This window comes from Tursiops truncatus, chromosome 21, assembly GCF_011762595.2.
Source record: "Tursiops truncatus isolate mTurTru1 chromosome 21, mTurTru1.mat.Y, whole genome shotgun sequence".
Lineage (NCBI taxonomy): Eukaryota > Metazoa > Chordata > Mammalia > Artiodactyla > Delphinidae > Tursiops > Tursiops truncatus.
Window position 1 is genome coordinate 17,081,339 of NC_047054.1, and position 26,246 is coordinate 17,107,584.

At 39.9% G+C, this 26,246-nt stretch overlaps 1 protein-coding gene and 1 non-coding gene across 2 annotated transcripts in view; one reads left to right on the forward strand and one right to left on the reverse strand.

Moving 5' to 3' along the window:
• Nucleotides 1–26,246, forward strand: part of MTUS1 (microtubule associated scaffold protein 1) — a 126,281-nt gene that overhangs the window by 59,312 nt on the left and 40,723 nt on the right. The window contains 2 exon segments of the mRNA XM_073798595.1: nucleotides 671–805; nucleotides 3,125–3,163. Coding sequence (XP_073654696.1) covers nucleotides 671–805; nucleotides 3,125–3,163 — 174 coding nt within the window.
• On the reverse strand, nucleotides 23,612–23,731 carry LOC117310084 (U6atac minor spliceosomal RNA). Its single transcript, XR_004524339.1, has one exon. It is a non-coding gene; the product is annotated as a U6atac minor spliceosomal RNA (small nuclear RNA).

The window sequence follows — 26,246 nt, forward strand, 5'->3', positions numbered from 1 at the left end:
TGCCTAGTTAACTGTCGTGGACTCAGAATGATACCACAGCCTAAGCACAATTGTCTAGTGCCTCAAACTTTCTCCAGAAGTCCTTCCTTCAATTCTTTTAGTGCCTGGAAACTTCCCCACCCCCCCACCCCAGAGATGATTCCTGTGTGAGTGAGAGAGGAAAGGTTTACGTGTAATATAAAAGATGGTTTTTATTATTTAGGTGGAATTCTCTTTTATATTTTAGCTTTAGGGCTTAGGTAACTTTGTTCTAGGGCAGATGTTGGAGTTTCAGCTCCTTGCAGTGGCACAGAAGGATCAGAACCAGATCTCACCTTTGCAGCTACCGAGGAGCTTGTACATTATAGTTGTCCCTTGGTATCCACAGGGGATTGGTTCCAGGACCCCCAAGGATACCGAAATATCTCCCAACTTTTATCTGGGATGAAAGCTGCCCTGGAAAAGAGGCATAAACTTGGGCTGTGCCAAGATGTAAGGTCACCCTGGTCACCGTTCACCCTGCATCCCTGAGGCTAGGAACTACCTGTTATCTGTCTTTGTATTCCCAACATACAGTAACGCCTGTAGGTGCTTAGTGAGCACTTGTTGATTTAAAGAGGAAAGATAGGTCGTGGAAGACTCATACTGTGTTTATCTGTAAAATAAAATGTACTTTTCTGTTTTACTCCAGCTGGTAATAACGCTGTCATCAAATACGAGGAAAAACCTCCGAAACCAGCATTTCAAAATGGCTCCTCAGGATCCTTATATTTGAAGCCTTTGGTACCCCGAGCTCACGTGCACTTACTAAAAACGCCTCCAAAAGGTATGGACCTCACTGTGGAGAGAAGAGGAGGGCAAGGCTTTTTAAGTCCCTGGCTTACAGGAGGTTAAATTTTGGCATTTAGGTTCATGGTATATTGAATATTTATTTACAAAAAGTCTGGTGAATAAAGACATAATACATTTTTACACTGATGGAGCTATTCTTGTTCTGAGAGTCTGTAGGTTCTATAGCTAAAACTTGATACATATAAATCAGCAGATAGAACAAAGGTATAACGTGAAAATAAATGAAACTTCTAGAGTTAAATTATGCGAAGGTGGGGATCTAGAATAATGAGATAGAAGTGCACGGTTTACTTCACACTTTTGGTCCAACCATGTCCCCCCGCGCCCCACCCCCATGTTCTTTATCTCTTCTTCTCTGTATCGCTCACTTCGTGATTGCTACAGCTATGAAGGTTAACTTTCAAGTTTACAACATACGTGGTATATACTTCATATGGAATGTTTTCGTGCAGCTTTATCACAGTGGAGCTGAAGCACATTAGCAGTTGTTGCTTAGTGAATTGAAAGATTGCTTAACCGAAAGAATAATTGTGAATGAGACGCTTGAGCTGTGATATGTGATGCATATTTATATTAGAGGGTTTAAAATGCACAGAAATGTACAGCATCCTCCTTCATCCCGTCAACCATGAATAACTGTTGCCTCTCCTCCTTTTCTTTCCCTCTGCATATATAATAGCTTTGTTTTTGTTTCAAGAAAACTCAGGGCATAATATGTACATTCTCTTGTGTCTTGCTTTTTATTAATTTAATAGTATATCATGAGAGTGTCTTCATTTTAAATGGCTATGAAATAGTCTCCTGTTTTCCAATTCCCTGGTTCCTGGACATTTTCTGTCTTTCACTATGGCACGTGATACTGAGATGAACATCTCTGAATGTGAATACTATTCATTGCTTCAGGTTCTAGTTACTTCTGTGGGATATTCCTAAAAGAGGAACCACTGGGTTAAACTGTGTGAATCTTTGTGAAATTGTTATCATATTACTAAATAACTTTCCAGAAATGTGTTAGTCTCTCAAAGCAGTGTGTGTCTGTTGCTCTGTGTCCTTCTCAATATTTATGTGTGTGTGTGTTACATTAGGTAAAGGATCACGTGGTAACTTGAGGTTAATTACCTAGTGAATGTTTATCAACACTTTCTTTTCTACTGAATTCAAGAGAGAATAGGCATAGATATTGGCAAAAAGATTCTTCTGGGTACCAGCAGGTTCTCATCTTCCAGGGTTTTAAACAAATTTCTGATGCATCAAATTACCCCTCGGTGGGATGACATCAGTATATGAATCTATGGTTTGTATTGATGATGATAAAGCCCTGTAATCTACACATACACCAGTAACTGGAAAGAAATGTCTAACTTTGATACTAAGATAACTTTCAGAGAGTTAGAATGGCATGATTTCTCTGATACGTTTGCAGAACAGAGAACCTCAGTATTCTAAAATGTCTTGCCATTGAATTTGTAAGCTTTTGTATCACAGAGGTTTTACTTGACTGGGAATCAATGCTGTCCATTTATAACAGGCACATATTTTAAGAGATTGTCATCTCTGTAAAATTCCACAGAATGTGGCAGCTGTTTTAACTAAATAATCTGCAGGTGACTTGCCCTAGAAATGACTCTGTCACATGAGGAAGACATGCTCATAGTCGTCTAGTGACTTATCTTTGTAGCTGTGTACCTGTTACCACTCCTGGTTGAATTTATTTTTCAGCTTTATTGATGTATAATTGACAGTTAAAATTATATTTGATTTAATACACATATACATTGTGAAATAATTCCCCTGGTTGTATTTTATATTGTATCAGTTTGGAGGAAAAGCTTAAGTATGTTTTCCTTCATAGCTGAATAGCAAGAGAACTGGATTTAATACTTGGCAATTTTAGAAATCACACCCTAGTAGCTGTGTTTTGTAGTCTGGGCCTTTTTGCTCTATCAGCAGTGGAATAGCATCAAGTGTGTAATACATGTATAAATTTAGTACTGTTAAAATTTGAATTTCAGCAGTTCTTGAACTGAAAAAATATCGTAGTTTGTCCTAGCATGTTTAATTTTGACAATGAATAATATCACCCTTAAACTACTATTTTGATGTTATTTGGAATATTTTATCCTTAGATATTCTAAGTATAAGCTCAATAAAGTTGATTAAATCTCAGTGGAATTTCCCATCAGGAACCTAAAATTTAGGTGTTAATGGATTGTTTTTGGAAAAAAAAACTTAGTTTTTAAATGGTTTAGTTTTTTATGATATTTTCTATAAAATATAAATATTTCCATTTTAGGTCCTTCAAGAAAAGGTCTATATACAGCTTTGAATGCGGGTAAGTGACACCTTAAATATGGATGGAGAAAAAGAGTTTTTTTGTAAAGTTATATTATCATTACAAGTATTCAAGTGTATTTGCAGTGATTTTTTCACTAGTATGCTTATAAATATAATTTCAGGTTTGTGGCATAAACATAACTGCTTGTGACCTTGATCAGCATAGGGTTAAAACTTGGTGAGCACAATTGCCAAGCCGTCTGATGCAGAAGGACGTTTTATTAATCACAGATAATTTGTTTTTTAAATAATGATATTTTTTCAGATGTGGAGCATATTTAATATTTAAAATGTGGAGATGTAGAGAATGTACTTTTTTTTTTTTTACAAGAAATAAGCTATTTTAAAATTGGATAGTCTTTCATTGCTAACTACTCTCAAGATCAGGTTTTAACACCTTTAATAGTTCAGCCATTTAACATTTTTCTTTTCTTTTTTATACTTCTATTGAACAAAGTCACATCCATCTCTAAGACAGCCTGCAGCTTCACTCACTGAACCTTTGAACGTCAACTGGAAATCAAAAAGCTTTGTCTCTTGAGAAGCCATAGAAGATTCATTAAAATATAGAAGTTTCTATCTTTTCTCTATAGCTGATTAGGTCCCCATCCACTACTTGAATTCTCTTCTTTAGTATGCAGTTATAGGACAGTTGTATGGCTTCTAAGTCCACCGAGGATTAGAACAGCAAATCAAAGGGGAGAAGGGTATTATTATAACACACTGACTACAGATTATCGTGCATTGTGACAGTGTTGGCTGCTAAGGATATAAAGGTTTGCCCAAAACGAGCAAGGACCTTGTCTCAGAAAGCTTACAGAAAAGTCAAAGGACTACACAAAAAAATATAAAATCACAAGGAGGGTTACTTGTTCCAGAGACAGGCCTGGTTAAAGACTATGATCTAGTGAGGGAAGCCTGGGCAGGAAGTATAAATTTGTGACCCCCTGTATATAGATAGTAATTAAAGAAAATGGGGTGGGTAACCTTAAATATGGAATAACTAATATCTTTGAGGCTCCCAAGACATGTTTGGTTTCCTTAGCTTAATAAGGCAGGGAAGTGTGACCTATTATAGGCTCTTAAAGCTAGAGAGGGCCCAGCCATGCAGAGCGATTTAAATTCTAAAGGTTCGCAAGAGCCTGAGTTTGAACATATATGTTTACCAAACTAATTTTAAAAGCCAAAAGAACTATTCTGCACACTGAGATTTTCATTTTCTTTCATTTTAAATTTCCAGCGCATCCTAATATTTAGGAGAAAAGAATAGCTAGTATGCTATAAACGACTGTATGTTAGAAAATCAGGTAACCTTTATCTGAAAGCTAGATGATATGATAATTCTGTGTTTAACTGAGAAACTTCTAGAGTGTTTTCCAAAGTGGCTGCACCATTTTATATTTCCACCAGCAATGTATGAGGGGTCTAGTTTCTCCACATTCTTGTCAACACTTGCTTTTGTCTACCTTTTTTATTATAGCCATTCTAATGGGTATGAAGTGGTATCTCATTGTGGTTTCAGTTTACATTTCTCTGATGGCTCATCAGATGTTGAGCACCTTTCAGAAGCTTATTGGCCATTTGTATACCTTCTTTGGGGAAACATTTATTCAAATCCTTTGCCTATTTTAAAATAATTTGTATTATTGTTGAATTATAGGAGTTCTTTATATATTCTGAATATTAGGCCCTTATCAGATATGATTTGCAAATAATTTTCTCCCATTCTGTAGGCTGTCTTTTCACTTTTTGATAGTACCCTTTAAGGCATATTTTTAATTTTCATGAGATCCAGTTTATCTATTTTTTTCTTATGTTGTGTATCTATTTGGCATTATATCTAAGAAGCCATTGCTTAGATACAAGGTCATAAAGACTTATGCCTATGTTTTCTTCTAAGAGTTTTATACTTTTAGCTCTTACACTTGGGTCTTTGATCCATTTTTGAGTTAATTTTTGCATTTGTTGTCAAGTAGAGGATCCAATTTAATTCTTCTGCATGTAAATTTCCTGCTGTCCCAGTACCATTTGTTGAAAACACTATTCTTTCTTCCATTGGAATGTCTTGTCACCTTTGTTAAAAACAGTTGGCTGTAAATGTGAGGCTATGTTTCTGGACTCTCTTTTCATGGATCCATGTGTCAATGCCACATTGTTTTGATTACTGTGGTGTAATAAGTTCTAAAATCAGGAAGTGTGAGTCCTCTAACTTGTTCTTCTTTTTCAAGATTGTTTTGGCTATTCTGAGTCCCTTGAATTTCCATATGAACTTTAGGGTCAACTTGTCAATTTCCATAGAAAAGTCAGCTAGGACTTTGATAGAAATTGAATTGAATCTGCAGATGAATTTCTGGAGTATTGCCATCTTTACAATATGAAGTATTTTGATTCATGAGTATAGGATGGCTTCCTTTTTAGTTAGGTCTCCTTTAATTTCTTATAACAATTTTTTTGTAGTTTTCAAAATACAAGTTTTGCAGTTTTGGGGGGAAGTATTTGTGACATTTCTGTGCTTTGGAAGCTGCCATTGATATTGGTCACAGTAAAGGGGCTGGTTACATAAGTCTAATATGCCTGTTTTATGAAACTTGGAAAGGCAGTCTTAATTCATGTCTCAAGTCTATGATTATATGAAATATTGTAAAGGATATTTGTTTTCACAGGCATAGTACAAATAATCTCCAATATATATCTTCTTTCTACACACGGGAAAACTACTAGCATTAGGTATTTTCCTTTGGCCCATTGTGGGACTGACATGATATCTTGTTTCCAAAGCCTACCACTGACCCTCAGCATATCAGTGACCCTTGATAGGTCAGGTTACCAGAATGGCAGATTAGCAACTGACTGAGAAAAGAAATGAGCAGTATGAATCACGCAGTGGTTTTGCTTGGCAAAGCCTCTAACCATGGAGTAGAAATGGGCATATGACAGAGTTTGAGAATGCCTCCCTTCAATTCACCCTGAGTAATCAATGCTCTAATAATTGCAGTGGAAAACGATGTATTTTAAGGGGGTCAGCATAGTGATTTAATCTAGATTGCGGGGTATGAACATGTATTTTCCAAAAATCATAAACGTCTAGCTGATGGTTAGTTATCATTACTTAAGGCTAACGTAGTGTTATGACGAGCCTGCCGAGGAAAAGTCACAGTGTGTTGCCCTTCGGAGGAACAGCTCGGATGCTAAGAAGTGGTGTCCAAGCAGCCAATGGCTTTGTGGGTCACGTAACCTCTTAGTATTAGCTTTCTTTTCTGTGTAATTGCAATGATTGATCACTAAGGTTTCTCCCTGCTCTGATAGCCTGACTGCAAAGCACCTTGGCTTTCTTTATATTCTGCTTGCAACAGTCATCTTTTAGATCGTACAGAAGACATTGCCTCCACATACAAACATGTTCCTCTGAGCATTAAATTTTATGGCTTTCAGATAGGTTTTTTTGGTTTGTTTAAGCAACAAACTGGTGGAGATTAAAGTTGACCAACTTCATATGTTTTCACTAGAGTGCAATAATCACTTTTTAGCGATTTGCTAAGTTCTAAAAAGTTTAACATGTAGAGGTTTAGAAATCACCCTTTAGTTTTTTTAAATTTGTGATTTTAAATAAAATTCAGATAACTTTATATCCTGTTGTCACTTAACATAAGTAATCACTCTTTAATGACTATTACATTTAGCATATGCAGCGGCATTTAACTACTCTGTAATATTTGGGGCGCTTCTGCATTACATTCACAAATGATTCTCTGATGAACACCTTGACAGTTATCACCTTCAAAGTTTAGGGAAGTTTTTTTGTGATAGATTCTTAAAAGTAGTATAAACAAATCAAAACATATGCATATTTATAGCCACTTCAGTCAACCAAGTTGCCTTCCAGAAGCTTCATATCCATTTATACAATGACTGACAACATCAAAGAGTGCTGGCATCACCATACGCTGGTCGACGTTGGGTATTATTATTATTTTTTAATTTGGCTAGTTTAATAGTTGAAAATTCTGTATCATTGTTTTAGTTTTAACCTTTAATCAGTAATTTCAAAGACAGTTGCATTATCTCCTAAGACAATGAAGAGGAACAGAAAGAGAATGAACTTTTCAGGCATTGACTATTGGTTGAAATCTTGGGATTGCCGCATTCCACTTGTGTCCTGACCTTGGGCTAGTTGCTAAGCCTTTCCAAAGCCTCAAATTTCTCATTTGGAAACGTGAGAATATTTTGGGAAAAAATCCCAGTATAGAAGTAACTTTGACGTCACAGAGTTATATAAAAAACTCTCAGATGATAGCTGCCTCTGCTACTGGGGACAGTGACAAGGATAATCCTTTTCATTGTTCTTATGGTTCTAGTGGCTGTACTTTTAGAGCTCTATTCCAGGAGGTTGAATTATTTTAAATCCTTCAAGCAGGAAAAACCGGTGAAAGTCAAGAACCATCCTCATGGGGTCTAGCTGTTGTAATTTATTTAAAGATTATGGTGCTGTAAGAGTCTAGCCAACATTGGCTCTAAATAAAACTTGGTTTACTGTTTATAAGGAAGATGCCACACATACCACTACTGTTATTGCCATGGTTCTACCACACATGAAAGCTCTTAGGAATACCAGAGCACCAGAGTTGTACTTATCCTGCCCCTTGGTTCTTTTACACAAGATCATCAGTCTCAGGTGCCGTGGTGTCTGCCCTGGAAGGTAGGAACTGCACTGCGCCTTCCATCCCCACCACTAAATCCAGCACAGGAGGATAGGGTTGCTTTCTGTACCCCCTCTTCCAAGTGTTGGGAGATGGTTGAGAGTTGCACACCTGCTCTGAAGAGGTAATACCGGTGTGACCAGCGCTTTCTCCGGTGAGAGCAGGGATGAGGCTGTCTTTCTTTCTTTCTTTTTTTTTTTTTTTTTTTTGCTGTACGCGGGCCTCTCACTGCTGCTGCCTCTCCCGCTGCGGAGCACAGGCTCCGGACGCGCAGGCTCAGCGGCCATGGCTCACGGGCCCAGCCGCTCCGCGGCACGTGGGATCCTCCCGGACCGGGGCTCAAACCCGCGTCCCCTGCATCGGCAGGCGGACTCTTAACCACTGCGCCACCAGGGAAGCCCGAGGCTGTCTTTCTGTATTGGTTTATGATTATAACTCTCCTCTCACACTTAAAGAGTAAATGCTATTTTGGCATGTGTTAAATTTACTGTTCAAATCAGGGAAAAGTATGGATTGTTCAGTAAATCTTGTTGGAACAAGGACTATCATTTTATCAGGAGCTAGAGCCCTACTTCATATACTACATGCAAATATATTCCAGACTGAAGTTTTTTTTGTTTGTTTGTTTTTTGTTTTTTCCGGTACACAGGCCTCTCACTGTTGTGGCCTCTCTCGTTGCGAAGCACAGGCTCTGGACGCGCAGGCTCAGCGGCCATGGTTCACGGGCCCAGCCGCTCTGCGGCATGTGGGATCTTCCCGGACCGGGGCATGAACCCGTGTCCCCTGCATCGGCAGGTGGACTCTCAACCACTGCGCCACCAGGGAAGCCCCAGACTGAAGTTTTAAACAAAAATTAGAATGATAAGAGCACTGAGAGTATACACTTGTATAGAAAAGGCCTTTCCACGAATGTCACAATGAAAGAATGGGTAACTAGTTATGACAACAAAAGTTTTAGACCTCCCGTTTGTCAAAAACATTCTAAGCATGGTGATAGATGTTAATTAACTATAACTAGACTTGTTGTGATCATTTCACAATATAGACAAATACAGGCATATGTCAGAGATACTGTGGGTTCAGTTCCAGACCACCACAGTAAAGCGAGTCACATGAATTTTTGGCTTCCCAGTACATATAAAAGTTATGTTTACACTATAGTGTAGTCTGTTAACTGTACAATAGTAGCATTATGTCTAAAAAAGGTACATATCTTAATTTAAAAATACAAAACAAAAAACAATTACAGTAGTAACAGCAAAGATCACCAGTCACCATAACAAATATAATAATAATGAAAACGTTTGAAATATTGCAAGAATTACCAAAATGTGACATAGACACATGAAGTGACCAAATGCCGTTGGAATAATGGTGACATAGACTTGGTCAACACAAGGTTGCCACAACCTTCAATTTGTAAAAATACAGTATCTATGAAGCGCAATAAAATGAGGTTATGCTTGTATCGAATCCAAAAAAGACAAATACTGTGGAATCTAAAAGATAGAATGAATGAATATAACAAAACAGAAACAGACTCACAGATAACAAACTAGTGGTTACCAGTGGGGAGAGGACAGGGAAGAGGGACAATATCGTAGAAGGGGAGTAAGAGGTACAAACTCTTAGGTATAAAATAAGGTACAAGGATGTAATTAACGTACAGCACAGGGAGTATAGCCAATATTTTATAATAATTTTAAATGGAGTTTATAAAATATGAAATCATATTTTGTACACTTGAAACTAACATAACATTGCAAATCAACTATACTTCATTAAAAGGGAAAAGAAAAAAATTAGACACAAAAAAGAAATATTAGGGACTAAGAAACATGAAAAAAGTTTACGAACATCAATTAAAATAACGTGCTGTCAGTTCTTGTCTATTTTTAAGAGTAATACCCACTATTGGTGAATGTGTGAGGACCAGGTGCCTTGTACATGCCACTGAAGGGGTATAAATTACTACAGCCTTTCTGGACAGAGACACTTTGGTGACATATAACAAAAGCCTTCTACCCTGGAATTCCATTTTTCAGAATTGATTCTAGGAAAATAGTTGATTGACTTATTTATTGCTTTTCAGAAATGTTTAGAAGGGGGAAAATTGCAAACAGTATGAATGGTTTAAACAACAGGTGTTGTTTATATTCACCGACATTTTAATATTTTTGAAGCCATTAAAATAACATAGAGGATTATTTAATGCCATGGAAAGATAAATGTGAAATTTATAAGTTTAAGAAAACTGGTTACAGAGCACTGTGATGTACAGATAATTTAACTTTTTTAAAATAATTTTTTAAGTTTGTTTTTATTTTTGGCTGTGTTGGGTCCTCGTTGCTATGTGTGGGCTTTCTGTAGTTGCGGCGAGCAGGGGCTACTCTTCGTTGCACTGTGCGGGCTTCTCATTGTGGTGGCTTCTCGTTGTGGAGCATGGACTCTAGGCACACGGGTTTCAGTAGTTGTGGCACACGGACTCAGCAGTTGTGGCTTGCGGGCTCTAGAGCACAGGCTCAGTAGTTGTGGCACACGGGCTTAGTTGCTCTGTGACATGTGGGATCTTCCAGGCCAGAGGTCGAACCCGTGTCCCCTGCATTGGCAGGCGGATTCTTAACCACTGTGCCACCAGGGAAGCCCCTAATTTAACTTTTATTTTTTAAAAAATTATACATTGAACATGTTTTTTTTCTTAGTTTTTAAAAACAAACATTGTACATGGATAAAACATTACTGCTCTTATTTTGGGAGACCAAAGAAATAAAAGGCAGTGCCACTGATCTTGAAAAACTTATAATCTTAAGGGTGGGTGGAGGTTGACATTTTTTCTAATTGCTTTATGTGAATTTTTGGACAGTCATTCACGATATAGCTTAGACATTCTTTTCCCTACTAAGGAAGAGGACATTATGGAAATATTGGTCTCTTTTTTTTTTTTTTTTGTGGTACGCGGGCCTCTCACTGTTGTGGCCTCATCCGTTACGGAGCACAGGCTCCGGACGCGCAGGCTCAGTGGCCATGGCTCACGGGCCCAGCCGCTCTGCGGCATGATGGGATCTTCCCGGACCGGGGCACGAACCCTTGTCCCCTGCATCGGCAGGCGGACTCTCAACCACTGCGCCTCCAGGGAAGCCCTGGGTACTTCTATATTTAGTATAACTAAAGAAACCACAGTGTGCACACAAGTGGTAACAGCTGATCAAATAAGTAATCAAGGAAACGTTTTGAGCCAGTTTTAAAATCTGTGCTTCCCCAAGCCCCTGAAGTATATATATTATAAAAGTAATTGGAACTATACAATAATTTCTTTTTCGATTATTTAAAAGAGTGCATACATATAAAGTGTTTAGGAGTGTGCTTGGTATGTAGTATATTGTATGAGTTGGCTGTTAAGGCCCCTTTTGCTTTGGTGCACTTGTACTCAACTGCCACCAGGGGGCAGACTGTGTTTGGGAAAGAATGGAAACCCAGCTTGAGCTGTTCTTAGTCATTCATCTCAAACATCTTTTTCCGTGTGTGTGTGTGTGTGTGTGTGTGTGTGTGTACGCGCGCGTGTGTGTGTGTGTGTGTACCCGCGCGCGCGTGTGTGTGTGTGTGTACGCGCGCGCGCGCGCGCGCGCGTGTGTGTGTGTGTGTGTGTGTACACTTTGCTGTACAAACAAGAACTACTCCTCTGACTTTTGACTTTTCCTTCTGACTGGCACTGCTTCTCTTTATTCTTGTAGTTCCTTGCTGTGCTGGTTTTTGTTTTGTTTTGTTTTTTCTTTGTTTTTTGCCTTTGAAGGAAGAGTTCCCCAGAGGATGGGAGACACTGCAGGCCACAGCCACACAGGGCCACGTAGGGTCACTCACAGGGAGAAGCAGGGAGCCTTGCTGTGCTGTTTACAAAGATCGTTAGCAACATTACTGTTAACTCTGTGTGGTGTAGCTTAGGGTAGTTCAAGTAGACTTTCTAATGAGTATGAAAAATTGGTGGCATGTTGCTAATTTCTTCTTTTGGGTAGTCTAGGCTAAAGGATTTCCCCGTTAACCAGGATACGTTAGAGTTTACTGTTACTTAACTAACAAAACTAAACAAACACAAAAACGTAACTAAACAAAACAGAAAACATCCTATAAGGGGTGGTGTCCTATCTTTAATAATATCAGTGTTCAGTCTTCTGTTTATAATTTTAATGCTGTTTTTTGTTTGTTTGTTTTTGCGGTACGCGGGCCTCTCACTGTTGTGGCCTCTCCCGTTGCGGAGCACAGGCTCCGGACGCGCAGGCTCAGCGGCCATGGCTCACGGGCCCAGCCGCTCCGCAGCATGTGGGATCTTCCCGGACCGGGGCACGAACCCATGTCCCCTGCATCGGCAGGCGGACTCTCAACCACTGCGCCACCAGGGAAGCCCTTTAATGCTGATTTGTATCTTAGTTTTTTAAAAACTTTTTATGGGGGTATAGTTGTTTTACAGTGTTGTGTTTATCTTAGTTTTTACAAGCTTTTTTTCTTTTCTTGGTGCGGGCGGGGAGGAGTGGTGCTTTATGGCAAATTAATTTGCGGAATCCAGGAAAAAGGTTGCGGTTTAATAATAACAAATTGTGATAGAGTGAAAAGGCACCACCTAAATGTAGCTTTTCTAGACTTCAATTCCTTGATTATTTGTGCTTGCATGGCCGTGGGTGCAATGTTTACAAGACGCCTTGTCTGTGCAGGAACAGGTTGTAATTTTCCCGCACCTAACCCCCCGCAGGTTGTTGGGTTGGTCTCTCGACAACCTCTGAAGTGGCAGGCTGTGGGGCGAGTGAAAAGGGAGAAGGAATTACTCAAAATTTCCTTTCCTGCCTGTCTCCTTCCCTCTTCACACCCTAAATGCTCTACAGAATTTCTTGAAGAGTAACTGCTTCCTGCACATTCTCATAGCATTTAATAGTCATTTATGGTTAACAGTTAACTACATTCATTTCTGTTACTGAGTCTTGGAAATCTTGGAAACACACGTCGATCATTTTTCACACATTGTTTTCTTGTGCTTTTTAAAATTAAAAGAGTTGGACTCTTCCTGGTTTAATAATATTAGCTTTACTTAAGTGAGCATTTTGCAGGTGCAGTTTTCTTATGTCCATGCCTTTATCTTTTCAACCTCTTTTGGGTTTTTTGCCACCATATTTTAATGTGCTTTGACAAAGGACTCTATTCAAACATTTACCAGATCTCAGTTCTTACTGATAAACAATAATCACACCTTCCTGATGTTCCTAGTCTCAAAACATTACTATCTTGTTTTAGGTCACCTGATTTTGTATAATTAGTCAAGCAATAATTGGAGTCCTTAGAATACTCACTAATTTTTATTCCTCTGCAACTATTGTTACATCTGGTAGAGAAATTGCATTAACCCTTTATTGCTGACTCTTAGTGAAGTCCTCAGAATATGAGTGTTAGAGTTGAATTTTAACCTTTTATCAATCCGTCATTAGTATATTATAGTAAAAACATTTTTTTGAAGTATAATTGACCTACAACACTATGTTAGTTCCAGGTGTTACAGTAGGAATTTTATTTAAAATTGTAATTGAGAATATTTCTTGCTTGAAGCCGTTAAAATTTTTTTGTCCAGTGTATCAGGTTTATATATAGGTTTACATGTAAAATATCTGAAAAAAATGCCCAGTGCTACTGGGCATATTCACACTAGTAGTGTGAATATAATTACAATTAAAAACATCAGAACACAGATTACTTTAATGAAGTCTTAATTTTTTATAATTACTAAATAAATATTAGGCACTCCTCGAAGTAGTTATTTCCCCTTAAGGATCCTCCAACTCATTACAGAACCTGTGACATTATTGGTTGTTATATAAAGTGCCTAAGACCACCCACTTTCTCCTCCCCTTCACCATCTCTGATGAAAACCATAATAAGCCCATAAGCATGTTTGGTGTGATGTCATTCAGAGGCTGCTGACTGCTGGGTCTGCTAGGAGGAGATTTTATTCAGAGGAAGAACGTTGTTTTGGCAACATCTGGGAGTAGAGACGGAAGCCAGAAGCACTTGGATAGCTCTGGGGTTTCTCTTTTGTGCATGTACGGTGGAGTGACGTCTGGCATGTAGGCATGTTTCCTCTCGCTGTATTTCTTGGCCTCGAAGAAGGGTGCTGAGTTTAAAAAGACAGTATGTGAGAATCCACGGAGCTGGTTCTTCTGTGAAGTCTTTCCACCTGCTCTGAAGACATGTTGTTGTCTCCCAAGTTCTCCCTGTCCACCATTCACGTTCGACTCACTGCCAAAGGATTGCTTCGAAATCTTCGACTCCCTTCAGGGTTTAGGAAAAGTACTGTCATTTTCCACACAGGTTTGTCTTGCGCAGATCTCTCTTTACCGTTACACGGGGGGCATCTTGATTAACTTGCAGGTGTTTATCAGAAATTTTCTAAGGGGATAGATAACTGGCGAAAGGAAGCTCTAATGAGAGAACGAGGCATAATTTGTAAAAATAAGCGGTTTTCTCTTATGTTTCAGCACATGTGTATGGTATTTTTACTGTCTGCAAGCTGATGTGTGCTCGGTTTGTTTGTTGAAAGCAGAACTGTTGCCTGGGTGCGCCCAGCTCTTTGCTCTGACACCAGCCGAATCTGGAAAAATCAACACCTGTTCAATTACATTTTACTTCACATGATTTTGGAAATAGGACACAGGTAAATTAAGACAAACAGTTCTCTTTCCTTTAAAGAAAGAGATGAAATGAGAGGGTTTCTGGAGGTTTTCATTATGTAGTTCCTCATTGAGATTGGACTAGGCTGGTTTGGTAGGCTAAAAGATTTCCACGTTCTAAACATTTCTGAAATAAAACATCGTAATGGCTGTGGAGAGGTAGGAAATGAACCACAAATTAAGTTTTCCAAGCTTCATGGTGGAAACATTTGCAGTCACAAAAGACTGCCTCTGATCTTTAATGCTTGTATCTGCTTTTTACTTTCTGTGCCTGAGATGGAAATAAATGTAGGGTATATTTTAGGCACTTGTAAACCTGTATGTCCACTTTTAGAGGATTCATTTGCCTACTGTGGCTACCTCTTGTTCAGATATAATTGCAACTGTGGGAAATTAAGTTGATTTTATGCTATAAAAACTGGAGTGCTATTATATTGAATTCGGGCTGGTTAGCGGTATCTGTGCTAGAATCATGAGTATGTAAATAGATGATTTGTTGTTTCCTGTGAACGCCAGCCCTTCTTGGTCTTGTTTTCCGTCTCTGTCCCCAGTGATTTTTTTCAGCTGACTGCTTTCAGTTTTCCCAGGGGCATCTCCCTGCTCTGTGGGATGACTCTTCCTCATGTTTCATAACTCGCCTTGACCTGTCACTGGAGTCTGCCAGCCTTTCCCTCTCGATCTGAGCTGACAACTGAAGGTAAATGGATAAGTCAGGAGGGAAACAGTGGCTCTGTCTCTCCCAGCCTAAATGCCACTGTCACTTTTTCAACCTTAAAGAATAAAAAGGTGAAAAATAAAAATAAAAGGGTGCCCTACATTTGCAATAATTTGTGTAATCTAAAATAGCTCCAAATGGCTTTTAACTTTTTTTGACTTTAAAAATTATATTTCTATGTTTTAATCAAAACCAGTAACACATTCAGTTAGATTTTATATTCATATATTTGTTTTCCATTAACAAGAATTTTAAAAATCTTGCAAGACACATAAGTTTTGTTTAAATGGAATAATGGAGAAGCCTCTGGTGGTTCTTGACCCACGGCACTTTAAAATATTCATACAAAGTTATCCAGCATTTAGTCATGGCTTTTAATTGTAACTTAAGAAGAAAAATCAATCCACACTCCAAGTTCAAAAGAGAATCAAACAGTACAGAAGGTTGTACAATTCCAAGTGAGCCTCTTTCTTACCCAGGCCCTGCACCCTTCCACAGATGAAGCACCCTTCCACTCTCATGGGTGCTTGTTGATCCTTCCAGTAATTTTCTAGTCATATATAAGCCTATGCAGGTTCTTTTATATCCCTTTTTGTTTTACAGAAATGGAAGCTTACCATATATACTCTTCTATAGCTTACTTTTAAACATTAATATATCTTCGATTTTCAGGTTAACACACTTATCTACCACATTCTTTTTAGTAGTCTTACAACATCCCGTTGTTGGATGAGCCACGGGTTATTTAACCAGTCTTCCGTTAGTGAACGTTTTAGGTTGTTTGTACCATTTTTGTGGAGCAGATAGCTTTCCAAGGCAACTTAAGCAAAAGGCACAAGGCTTTTATTACCAGAGTTTGACTAACTAATAGTGATATTTTGGGTACTCTTTATTTTTTTAATTTACATAAAAATATTTTGAAACATTCATTTGATTGCAGTTGTAATTTTTAGAGCTAGAGTGTACTTAGTGGAGCTCTAGTTTACCTGATTTTACACCAGGAAGTCGGAGGCCCAGAGAAGTGAATTAACTTGCCCAAGGGCACACAGTCAGTGGCAGGGGTAGGACTAAAACCTGGGGCCTCTGTTAAGAATTTTTGGGTTTTTTAGATTTTTCCAGCTGTGAATTTTGCTGTAATTCTGTTAGATCTAGTGAATAGCGGTGATGGAAAAAAGAGTTTTGTGTGTGGGAAGCATTTTAAAATTATGTGAAGAATATAATTCTACTTACCCCAGTAAGAATCTTTTGTGAGTTTATCCATATTACATAACTTGAGGGTCTGAGAAATCTTCCAATAAAATAGATATTGAAGTTATCGCATTTCTTCTTATCCACATGGGCTGTGAGCAGTAGCTTGTGTTTGTATTCTTTTTTTTGGTTTTTATTTTATCTATTTTTTTTTTTTGCGGTACGCGGGCCTCTCACTGTTGTGGCCTCTCCCGTTGCGGAGCGCAGGCTCTGGACGCGCAGGCTCAGCAGCCATGGCTCACGGGCCCAGCTGCTCCGCGGCATGTGGGATCCTCCCGGACCGGGGCACGAACCCGCGTCCCCTGCATCGGCAGGCGGACTCTCAGCCACTGCGCCACCAGGGAAGCCCTTGTGTTTGTATTCTTAGTAAAAGAAGTGGTGTTGGTGGCTGCAGTGGCAGTGGAGTTGGCCTGGATACCAAGAGCCCGGGGCTGTGTAGCCTTGGTTCTGCTAGTAACCAAGTCATTGACCTTGATCACATAACCAAACAAGGCTACAAAATGAAGGAATCAGATGAGATGATTTCCAAGGTCTCTTCAACCTCAAATTCTGTGAATTTTCTGGCTACAGATTAAAAAACCCTGGATGTGTTACTGAAAATTCTTCTTATCTAAACTAATTCTCTCCTTATTTCCCAAACTCAGCAAATACTCCTGATTTTTTCTCTTCACGACACCACTGTTTGCTCCCTATTCTGTCCTCACACCTCAGTACCCTTTGAATTATTGTTCTTCCTCATTTATCCACAATTAATTGGTTGCAAGAATCTAAGACTCTATCCTTTGAAATCACTGTTGTTTTCACCCTCTGCCTGCTGTAGTTCAGGCTTTATTTTTAGATTGAAGAATTTGAAAATGCTCTTCTTAGAGGTAGAAAATGGTCAAATGTTGACAGTTGCATATCACCCAATCTAATACTTTGGGACTTCTTGAAGGATTTTATATTTTTGGTCTTTGCCACCAACCAGTCTTTCCCTTGCTTCCAAACTGACTTTCACATTGCAGGATTAAGTCATTCGTCTCATAAACAAATATGTATTAGACATGTACTGTGTGGCAGGTGCAGTGCTAGGTGCTGACAATGTAGCCAGGACTGAGCCACACGTGGCCTCCTGCCTTCACACAGCCCACAATTTTTAAATTTTGGCCGTACCACATGGCTGGTGGTGTCTTAGTTCCCCAACCAGGTACTGAACCTGGGCCACAACAATGATAGTGCCTAATCCTAGCCCAAGACCACCAGGGAACTCCCCTACGCAGCCCCCAGTTTACCAGGGAGACAGGCAGAGAACATGAGGCCGTCGCGGTAGGGCATGGACGAGGTGCTCAGGCAGCGCCCAGCAGGTGAGGCTGACTTTATCCAGGTCCTCCAGAAGCGCCATTTAAGCTGGGACCCCGGGATAGGAGGAAGTAGCCAAGAAACAAAAAGTGTTCCAGGCAGAGAAAACAGCATGTGAAAGCCTGGAGGTGAGGGAGACTTTGGCTCCTTTAAGGAAACGAAAGAATTTTAATATGTCCGAGCATAGAATGTGGAGAGGCGCCAGCAATAGGATGGTGGTTATGTGGAGCCAGACAGAACGGGCCCTTTGACCGGCCCTCGCACAGGACACTGTGCGCTGTAGTATATTGACAAAGTGTTGTCCCGTCCAGGATGCGATTTCCTCTGTAAATAGGGGCAAGGAAAGAGAGTGGATTTGTCAGGGTTTCGGGTAACGTAGCAGGATGTCAGGCGTGAACGACGACCTCAGCATCAGAAGAGTGCTACATCTTCTAAGAAGTCCAGAAGTGATCTCACTGACTTACCAGAGCTTTCAGTTCGGTCTAGTTCAGAACTCTGCCTCATATTTTGAAACTTATTAGTTTCAATTTTATGAGTCAGTGGAGGGAAAAGAACCTTCCACGTAGAACTATTCCTTGCCTCCAGGTTTATTGGAATTCAGGTTTTCTATGAAGCTGGAGATGAGATACTTGTATTAATTATTATGAAAAGTGCCATTTTGAGCCTCAGAGTTAATATTCTTGTTGATTCAAGTGAAGGCAATTCCCTGCACTAAGAGAATTCTTTTTGCTGAGCTAGTAAGATTAAAAGCAATTACTCTAGCAAAGGAGAGGGGTGTATGTACATATATTTTGAGGAAAGGCAGGAGAAGTATTATTAATAGAACAAAATATTTTCATTTACTTGAAGCTGCACTAAAGAGAACCGTTTTGCCTAGATATTTGGTAAGAGTGAGGCAGAATGCAAATAAGTTTGTTTAATTAGAATGAAAGTCATCAAGTTACGTGCTTGGGTTTGGTATTCATTTTTCAGACTGTCAAGTAGAACTGCTTTTAGCTGCAGTTTAAGATACTTTAAGGAGGAGGTTGTCTCTCTTAGAAAGCAGCAGCTCTGATGTTCAGAGGCTCAGTAATGTCAGGATCAACACCTGTGCTATTTTCTTGGCCTTTTCCTCATGACTGTTGCCTCATGATGTCACAATGCCTGCTGCAGGCAGGAAAAACAAGACCCAGGGAAGGGGTGGTGCTTACATCTCATTGGCTAAATCTCAGTCACATGGCTGTTTCTACCTTCAAGGGAAGCTGGGAAATTGAGTGTTCGACTTCTCCAATCGCTGTAGTACATCCAGGTATAAGAGGGAGTAGAGCCCTATTATAGAGGCTGCCACAGAGAAGGCAAAACGGTTATTTCTCAAAAGCTAATACTGGCAGCTTATAAATAAGGGAAGTATATCAGTTAACAAGTTGAATCTTGCAACAGACCTCATTGTTTCTTCTCTTTTATGATATGAATGTTTTTTGGTAATGATTACCTATTTTGTAAATGTGTCAATTAAACACTTGCAAGTCATTTTGTTGTTTGGACGTAGAGGTTAATATTTGATTTTGATCTCTTGAATTAATTTTTAGTTACAAAATAATGCTTATACTGAGAAAGAATGTTCTCAACCTTATGTGATTTGTATATATTTAAGATGTGTTAACAAGAGATAAATATTAGCAGTGCATTTATGGTGGGGATCCTAGTCATGCATTAAGGTGATGCTAAATAAACCTTCATTTCTCTTGTGTTTCTCACATTGCAAAATATAAAAGCCAGTGAAAGCATTTTAGAAAGGTTTCATAAAAAACTATATATATTAGAATTTTTTTGTAAAAAGTTTTAAAATATTCACTCATTTGTAGAATGCAAAAGGCATCAAAAGGACCAAATTCAAGAACACCAGATGAGAGATGTGGCCTTCCACCACCCGTTTGTTCTCTCACTGTGAATCCACATGCTTCTTTTTAGCTTCCTTGAAAGCAGTCTTGAAAGTTTCTCTGGTCTCTTGCCACATTGATAAATGTTCACTAAGAACTGGTGTTGCGAATGGCATTATGCTAAACATGATGATTCTGAGCTCATGTAGCTGTGGCAGTCTTACAGCTTCAGCTTTGCTATGTCATTAAAACGTGCCCTTTTGGGCTTCCCTGGTGGCGCAGTGGTTGAGAGTCCGCCTGCCGATGCAGGGGACACGGGTTCGTGCCCCGGTCCGGGAAGATCCCACATGCCGCGGAGCGGCTGGGCCCGTGAGCCATGGCCGCTGAGCCTGCGCGTCCGGAGCCTGTGCTCTGCAACGGGAGAGGCCACAACAGTGAGAGGCCCACGTACAGCAAAAAAGAAAAAAGTGCCCTTTCATAGTTATAGCAGTCTATTTAAGAGAACAGTTATGTGTTAAATGAATTTTCACTCATAATGGGTAATATTTTTGATAAGTCTTTAAAAGTTAGGTGTTGAAAGAGAAAGTTAGTATATCTTAATCTCACAAGTTTCAGATAGCTAGTCTTACTGTGCTAAATTGTGTTTTAATGTAGTGTCTATTTTGACACAAACATGGTAAATAAACCATACATTATAGCCTGGAGTTGGATTCAGGATGGGAAGTATAGCAGTGTTTTTCATGAGGAGAAAATGGAGGAATAAGGCAAGTAAAACATATATAGTAAATGCTTATTTAATTAGAACCACTGAAATATTTGGGTTAACTGAGTTTTGGATAGTAGAGAATCACCCTATACATGAAATAGTATAGATTACGATACTTTTTATTAGCTCTAAAGCATGTTTTAGAGCTAAAAGAAGTACTTTATTAGTAGTATATGCATATTACTGTTATCTTAGGTAAAAAGATGACAGATGTGGTTTTAAATGTATATAAAATTGAACATCACTTTTCTGTATTTGGCTTAGGTGATACAATAATACTTTGGATCATTTTAGTACATGAGGGTCCTTTATAAAAGGCATCAATTATAAAGCTCTGGGGAAAATTAAGACTCATAGAGCCTTCTTTGGGGTGAGAGACTAGGCTTTTTCCTATTGTTCCCTGGTGGCCTGAGTTTTAGGCATCTCTCACTCAAATTGCTTTTCCTTAACTGGTTAATGTTTTGAGAATGACATTCTCTTTTTATTTATTGTTTGTGTTATGGAAATTCCTAATGTTGAATGTTTTAATTGGCTATTCTCATTTTTGTTTCTACTGTCTATTAAGGATAGTCTATTGTCTTAAATTTGCAATAAGGACATTTTTGACCCGCTTTGGTGCATTTTGGGGACTCCCCGCTCCCCCAGGTCTTTTGTCTCCACATGCCTTGTTTCAGCCATGCTGCTCTGCTTGACAAAGAGCATGTGATTGCACATGGCTGCGATGGTGAGGGACACCACCTGTGGCCCACAGGGCCTGGCCTGGCTGGCACAATGGTGACATCCCCTGAGCTGGCTAGCTCATGGTGGAAAAGTCCAGAAGAAACAGCTTTTAAAATTCTAAAATGGTACATGTGCTTGAAGTAGATATTGCAAGAAGGGCCTTGTAGACTTTTTGTTTTTGTTTTGGAATTGGTTCCTAGTGGTGACAGAATGTTATTCTTGGTACTGTGTTCTTCCACATGGTAAATTAAAAGGGACGTCTTGGTGTATGTCATCATCACTGAAATCAAAAACACTGCTTGGATTTGTGATGCCAGGCATCTTTTTAGGTACCTATTAAATTGGTTAACTCAAAATGATCGTTAAGACAAAAACAAAAATATGTAAGTCCACATGAAGGCCAGCATTTAATATTTTAGGTAACTTGCTTAATAACAAAGGGGAAAAAGCCAGTTCCAGGGCTGCTGTCTTGTGAAACAGCACCTCAGTCACATCAGTGAACTTGGTGGGCATGTGTGTATATATATTTTTTTTTTTTTTTTTAATTTTTTGGCTGCATTGGGTCTTCGTTGCTGCACACGGGCTTTCTCTAGTTGCGGCAAGCGGGAGCTACTCTTCGTTGAAGTGCGCAGGCTTCTCATTGCAGTGGCTTCTCTTGTTGCGGAGCATGGGCTCTAGGCACATGGGCTTCAGTAGTTGTGGCTCGTGGGCTCAGTAGTTGTGGCTCGTGGGCTCTAGAGCGCAGGCTCAGTAGTTGTGACGCACAGGCTCAGTTGCTCCGAAGCATGTGGGATCTTCCCGGACCAGGGCTCGAACCTATGTCCCCTGCATTGGCAGGTGGATTCTTAACCACTGTGCCACTGGGGAAGCCCCAGTGGGTATATATTTTATCCCTTATGCTCTGAGAAAAGACTTATCCAATTTGTTCATACACAGTGTGAACAAGTATAACAAAAGCTACTTTTTCCTATTTTAAGTTGAAGTAAAAATTCAGATTTTTTTCTCTACTAAAATAATGAAAGTTTTGCTTGTTAGATGATTAAAATAAAAATATTTTCATTTGACATCTGCAGAATTTTTAATGATACAGGCATGAAATTGCATTACTTGTAAATTTTTTTAGTATGCTCTTTTAGTCCTGAAACAAATCTGTAAACTACTTTTTTTTGCTCTAATCTATTTGGTTTTTATAATTTATTTATTTATCTTTGGCTGCACTGGGTCTTCATTGCTGCACGAGGGCTTTCTGTAGTTGTCGTGAACGGGGGCTACTCTTCGTTGCAGCACACAGGCTTCTCATCGTGGTGGCTTCTCTTGTTGCGGAGCATGGGCTCTAGGCGCGAGGGCTTCAGTAGTTGTGGCGCACGGACTCAGTAGTTGTGGCTCTTGGGCTCTAGAGCGCAGGCTCAGCAGTTGTGGCGCATGGGCTTAGTTGTGGACCGCAGCATGTGGCATCTTCCTGGACCAGGGCTCGAACCCATGTCCCCTGCATTGGCAGGCGGATTCTTAACCATTGCGCCACCAGGGAAGTCCCACAGATCCATAAACTTTTAGCACATTAAGGTGGACTTGTAGATTATTTAGAAAGCCAACAAACTGGCGGATGTTGTACCTTCTTAAAAGTATTTCTGAATGTAATGAATTTCTATTAACTTTTCTTTATAGTTAGTAGTCCATTTTAAGAACATAAGAGATCTGCTTTATTCCCTGCCAGCCACATGGAAAACGTCTACGGTCAATTTTGGATTGTTTTGCAGGAAAAATTGTCTAAGCAATAGTTCTCCTGAAATAGGTGCGTTTAATATGAATATGCCTTCTATTCTATAATCTGCTTTTGAAATTAGGAAAGTAAAACCACTTTATATATAATACAAATCATTGCAGCACTTCCAAAAATCGAATACTGTAAAATTTTAATAGGTGTCTTACAGTACCCCTCCCCAGCCACCTGCAAAAGAATTAGCTTGGGTAATGTTAACAGTCTAAACACTGTGCTTTGCTGAGCTTGAAATGTTCCGTAGTCAGCAAATGCCATACCTACCCAGAAAAAGAAAAATATTAGGGCTTCCCTGGTGGCGCAGTGGTTGAGAGTCCGCCTGCTGATGCAGGGGACATGGGTTCGTGCCCCGGTCCAGGAAGATCCCACATGCTGCGGAGCTGCTGGACCCGTGAGCCATGGCCGCTGAGCCTGCGCGTCCGGAGCCTGTGCTCCGCAACGGGAGAGGCCACAACAGTGAGAGGCCCGCGTACCGCAAAAAAAAAAAAAAAAAAATATTATATATGGCTCCTAATTATGACTATTAACTTTTCTAGAGCAAACACATAATGAAAAGAACCCTGAAAAGGTTTATATAAATTTAAGCTAATAATTGATAACACGAACATGTTCGTTTGTTTGTTTAAAATGATGGTTGGGTGCCACAAAGTAGTTCTCAGTGCCTTAACTGTGTGCCTGTTGTCAGGCCTGAGGGCCTCTTCCATCCTTGTCAAGGGGAGTGCTTTCTCCTTTCATACAACACTGAATAATAATTCAGAAAAAGATCTTGGTAAGATTGTCTAGATTTCCGTGGGGGTGCAGTTCAATTGATCAAGCTGGGAAAGTGTGTTAATAGGCTTATGTTAGGGGCTGCATTCAGGACAATGGGAAATAAAGAGCTGATTTGCTCCCCAGGAAAATGCCCCTGCAGATGATTCAATTTGGAAAGCGTGATGGAGCAGGTGAGGCTAGAATAGAGTCTCTTTGGAGAATAAGGAGCAGAGTGTTAGAGAATGTCAGTGCACTTTGCCACCGGGTCCCACGCCACACGCCCCCTTCCTCTGCTCTCTCTCGCATTCCCACACGCTCATCTGCTCCTCTCTGTGCTATCTCTGAGCTGGAAACGGTGACTTTTCCTGGGTTCCTCTTGATCCAACTGGTCCAGAAGTCTTCCTGTTCTGCCTCATAAACACATTCATCATTTCCTGCCTGTTCTCACTGCCCTGACCGCCAGTTCCCCTCCCTGGGCCTCCCTCCTGGCCACTCTCCTCACCAGCTCAGATCTTCTTTCACTGTGTCTGCAGACCCCTGCTTGGCACCATTCTGTGTCTCCTACGAGAGAGAGAAAACCTTGTACAGCACACATGTCTCGCCCCTGTTTATGCTTCCAGCCACATCATCTTACTTTAATTTCAGGAGAGCTTTGCTGTCAGCATTGAATACCAGGACCTCCAGGGCCTCCCATACCTCTATGCCTTGGTGTTTTCTGGCCTTTGCTGTTCATCTGTCTGCCAAACATGCAAATGTCCTTCCAAACTCTGTCTCTAGAACCCTTTCTTGACAGCCCCAGATCTAGGTGTTTCTCCACCTGTACTCTCAACACACTGTGTACATAATTCTGTTACCTAATTATCAAATCATATGGCCATTGGTGATGGCCTCTTTCTGTCTCTGCTGCATAAAAAAAGTTCCTTGAGAACAAGAACCAATGTGTTAGAAGCACATCCAGCAGACATTTACTGAGTGTGCAGTGGTCATGTGGGTGATCATTTCATCACTGGGCACTCCCTCTTATCAGAACACATATTTCCTAGTAGTTCACGTTTAAGGCTTTCTTGTCATGGAATATCCCAGGGTAAACCCCCATAAATACCCATCAAATCCTGAGGAAACACTGACGGAAAGAACTTGTGTAAAGATAGGTGTCCCTAGGAAGGGTTTTAGATGTGTAGGTTCACATTAAGGCAGAAAGACGGGAATCAGTTGTCTGTCCAGGCTGCTGGTTGAGCCCATTAGCTCATTACTTACATTTTATTAACCCACAAGCATTAGTTTTCAATGCAGTATGTAGTAGAAAGCATATAACAGCCAATGACTGTCACCTTCACAGGGAGGTGAATATGTGAGAGTCGAACAGGAAGAGATTAATACCATAGAAGCAAGGTGTCTTCATGCATCCTTGTAGAGCACCACCTTCTTCTACGTGCCTCCACCTTTTGATAAGTATTTGGCGAGTGAATGAATAATGAGTCAATAGGCACATAGAACACTAGGCAAACATTAGTTACGGAATGCTGTGTATAGTTTTGTGTTTCATTCAGGTTAAGGCAAGCTCTCCTAGTAAGTCTTGTCTCTTACTTGATTTTAATATTCAGAAAGCCAGCGGATTTCCGAATATTAAAGTGGCTTGTTTTACCTTAGGATGGATGTGTCCTCAGCAGCTAATAGGTTAGTCCCTGTCTGAATTGTTAAGTCTCTCCCACAAAAATTGTGTTTAGCCTTGAAGTGGGGATCTGTATGCCTGAGTGACTTGAGCCTGAAACATGGCTTGTTCTTCTTTCCCCAACTATTTTCTTTAAGAGGATGATAAATAACTGTTAGGCGAGTTTTAAATTTTATTAAATTGAGGTTTCTGAGTAGAAAGAACAAAGACAGTAAACAGTGTTATCCAGCTGTTTTTCAAGTGAGCAAATGTCTTGGATTCAGGACTTTTATTTTCCTGATGGAGGTTTCAGTTTCATTGGAATGGACCTCAGGAAGGTCAGACCAGACATGGCAGTGGTAATTATCTTGTCAACACGCATCCGAATCTATGTAGAAGTTAACATGTAATTTTAAGTTTTCTGAGTAAGTTGATTCTTTGAAATTAGACAGCCTGTTAATAGGTATAATAAACAAAATATTTTATAGTTTTTTTTTTTTTTTTTTTGCGGTACGCGGGCCTCTCACTGTTGTGGCCTCTCCCATTGCGGAGCACGGGCTCTGGACACGCAGTCTCAGCGGCCATGGCTCACGGGCCCAGCCACTCCACGGCACGTGGGATCTTCCTGGAACGGGGCACGAACCCGTGTCCCTTGCATCGGCAGGCGGACTCCCAACCACTGCGCCACCAGGGAAGCCCCTATTTTATAGTTTTAAATACAGCTGCATTATCAAAACAGTAACATGTTAATAAATGGAACACAAGGGCAAAGTTTGGTTCATATTAAGCTAATTTCCTATAAATAATGAATTTTGTAGAATTTAAGGGAAACTTGTTTTTTTGGCATTATGAGGTA